Below are 2,443 nucleotides of genomic sequence, written 5' to 3' on the forward strand. Positions count from 1 at the left end.
CGGGGAGCCGGTCCAAGGCAGCCCAGCTGGTGACGAAGCTGGTGTCAATGGCCCCGACGTGGCAGTTGCTGATTGGTCCGTCACGGTCTTCCATCAAACGCTGGTAACTGGTGGTGACGTTGCTACTAGGGCTGTCGAGGTTGGGGAGTTTCATAGAAGGGTCTATATTTAGTTCTTCTTTACAAGATCGCCCCATGATTTCGAGAAATTGCTCGATGGTCTCTTCGTTGAACATCTGCGACGGTGTCGTCCTCGCAGCCGCATCGCCGCCGTTAAGGCAAGATTTGGCGGGGCTGTTAAGGGTTTTGTGGAGATTCTTCTTCTTGAAAATACGACAAACCACCCATCCTTCTTCCTGCGATGCTTCCCCTATAATACTCGCAACCTGGTTACAGAAACATATCAACCGCAAATAATCAGTTTCTTTGTTTTATTTTGATTCATATATATATATATATAGATACTAAGATATAAAGGTAATCTCACAAAATACACATGTACATACGTATAGTTACCGCATGTGGTTAAAAAATAAGGATCATGCATGCATATTATATTTGAATGTATATACCTACGGATACAACTCACTTTCATGTGCGACGTCATTAAGACAGCGTCCAACGACAGCAGCAATTAAAACAGTAAAAACACACACACACACACACACATATATATATATATATATGTATATATGAATGGTGGAATGTGTTTCATACGAGTTTTTTTGAACAGTGTGATTAGGTGCTAGTATAGCTTTCACCAACGTCTTGTATATATATGCAAGGGTCAATGACACATGATACTGAAAATTACACGAAGTCTAGATCACCCAAGATGAGAGATCAACACCTAAAGTCTAGTCATTTATTAAAGTGTGAAATAAATCCCAAAACAAGTCATTTCAAGAATGATGTCACGTAAGATGAAGCATACCAACAAATATACCACATGTATATATACATAGAACCACGGTAGACAATATATGTAATCGAATCAAATAAATGCAAACGCCAGTATATATACATATATATAGGTGAAGAAAGCATGACTTACGGTGGGGTCGGTAGGGGAAGAATTGTCGTGGAGACGGTATTCGTGCATGATCCAATCGGATTTCTGGCCGTGAGGGGCTCGTCCTTTGTAGAAAACAAGAGTCTTCCTCATCCCGATTCTTCGTCCGTTGCTGCAAATGTTCTTGTCTCGGCCGGTGGCTTTCCAGAAGCCGGCGGCCGTGGCTCGGTTCGTCCTCGTCCCCGTCGGATATTTCTTGTCCTTGTGGCTGAAGAAGTACCAGTCGTTCTGAGGGGTCGTCCCTATTTTACAGCTCTCTGCATATGTATCCACTTAACAATATTAATGAGTTATAACCAGATTATATTCATGCAAGGCCTTAACCTTCTTGAATTATTTTCATTATAGAGAGTTATGTGATTCAGAGAAAGGAATAATAAACCTGCCCTTCTATCTCTACTATATATCTCCTAATAATTACAATGACGAATTTGATTCTGTCTTCTCTTTCTCCATTGTCGTGAGATCAGAATTCAATTGCCTTGTACTTTAAACATATACGTACGTATACATATACTATATAATTCTTGAGCGAAGCATGCACGTACGAGGAATCAGCCAAGATCATTGCGTTTTTTTTATATACCGAATTTATGGCAAAATAGAAGGTAAAAACATCGTGAAAGAAGCATGAATTTGGTAATTAGATTAAAAAAAAAAGAGGGGGAAAAAGGAACCTTGAATATCCCAGGGCTCGAGCTTGTTGAGATCAACGTCGCGGATGACATCGAGATCGATCTCGATGTTGGAAACCTTCTTCCTGAGGTAATACTGCAAGAGCTCTTCTTCGGTCGGATGGAATCTGAACCCAGGAGGAACCTGCGACTGTCCGTTTACAGATATGTTCATAGTTTCCGAAGGGAGAGATTTAGACAGACGACGTACGGCGATGAAGAAGAAGAGAGGAAAGTATAGTAACTACCCAACTGGATGATGGGTTGTAAGAATAAAATGAGTAGCAGAGAGTGAGTTTATATATACGTGTTCTTAGGCCCAATATATATATATATATATATATATATATATATGCATGAGGAAAACGTCTCTCCCTTCCTCGCTCGCTTTTATTTTCTTACTATTTCCCTTTCCCCATCTATTTTCTTTATTGGTGCGTGCGTTTATAAAATACCTATTATTTATTTATTTTTTGTTTTTTGTTGCCATACTCAAATCATGAGCTTAGTGTCGTTTTGACTTGCCCTTGCCCAGTCCAATGCATGTATAAATTCATCATCGAGGTATGTGTGTATGTATATACATACACACATATACTGTTTTGAAATATATTTGTATGGAGATTGTTTTCGTGGTAAAACATGTAGATTTAGTGTACTGAAAATTGCATCATATATATATATATATGATATTAATT

The 2,443-nt window shown here is 39.1% G+C and overlaps 1 protein-coding gene across 1 annotated transcript in view; it reads right to left on the reverse strand.

Moving 5' to 3' along the window:
• Positions 1–1,994, reverse strand: part of LOC104803066 (NAC domain-containing protein 43-like) — a 2,280-nt gene extending 286 nt beyond the window's left edge. The window contains exons 1-3 of the mRNA XM_010526941.1: positions 1,749–1,994; positions 1,054–1,328; positions 9–385 (exon numbers count right to left, since the gene is read on the reverse strand). Coding sequence (XP_010525243.1) covers positions 9–385; positions 1,054–1,328; positions 1,749–1,920 — 824 coding nt within the window. The 5' untranslated portion in view covers positions 1,921–1,994. The remainder of the gene's footprint in view (positions 1–8; positions 386–1,053; positions 1,329–1,748) is intronic.
• Between the last annotated feature and the right edge of the window lie 449 nt (positions 1,995–2,443).

The sequence above is a fragment of the Tarenaya hassleriana genome, unplaced genomic scaffold (genome assembly GCF_000463585.1).
Source record: "Tarenaya hassleriana unplaced genomic scaffold, ASM46358v1 Cleome8, whole genome shotgun sequence".
In the NCBI taxonomy this organism is placed as follows: Eukaryota; Viridiplantae; Streptophyta; class Magnoliopsida; order Brassicales; family Cleomaceae; genus Tarenaya; species Tarenaya hassleriana.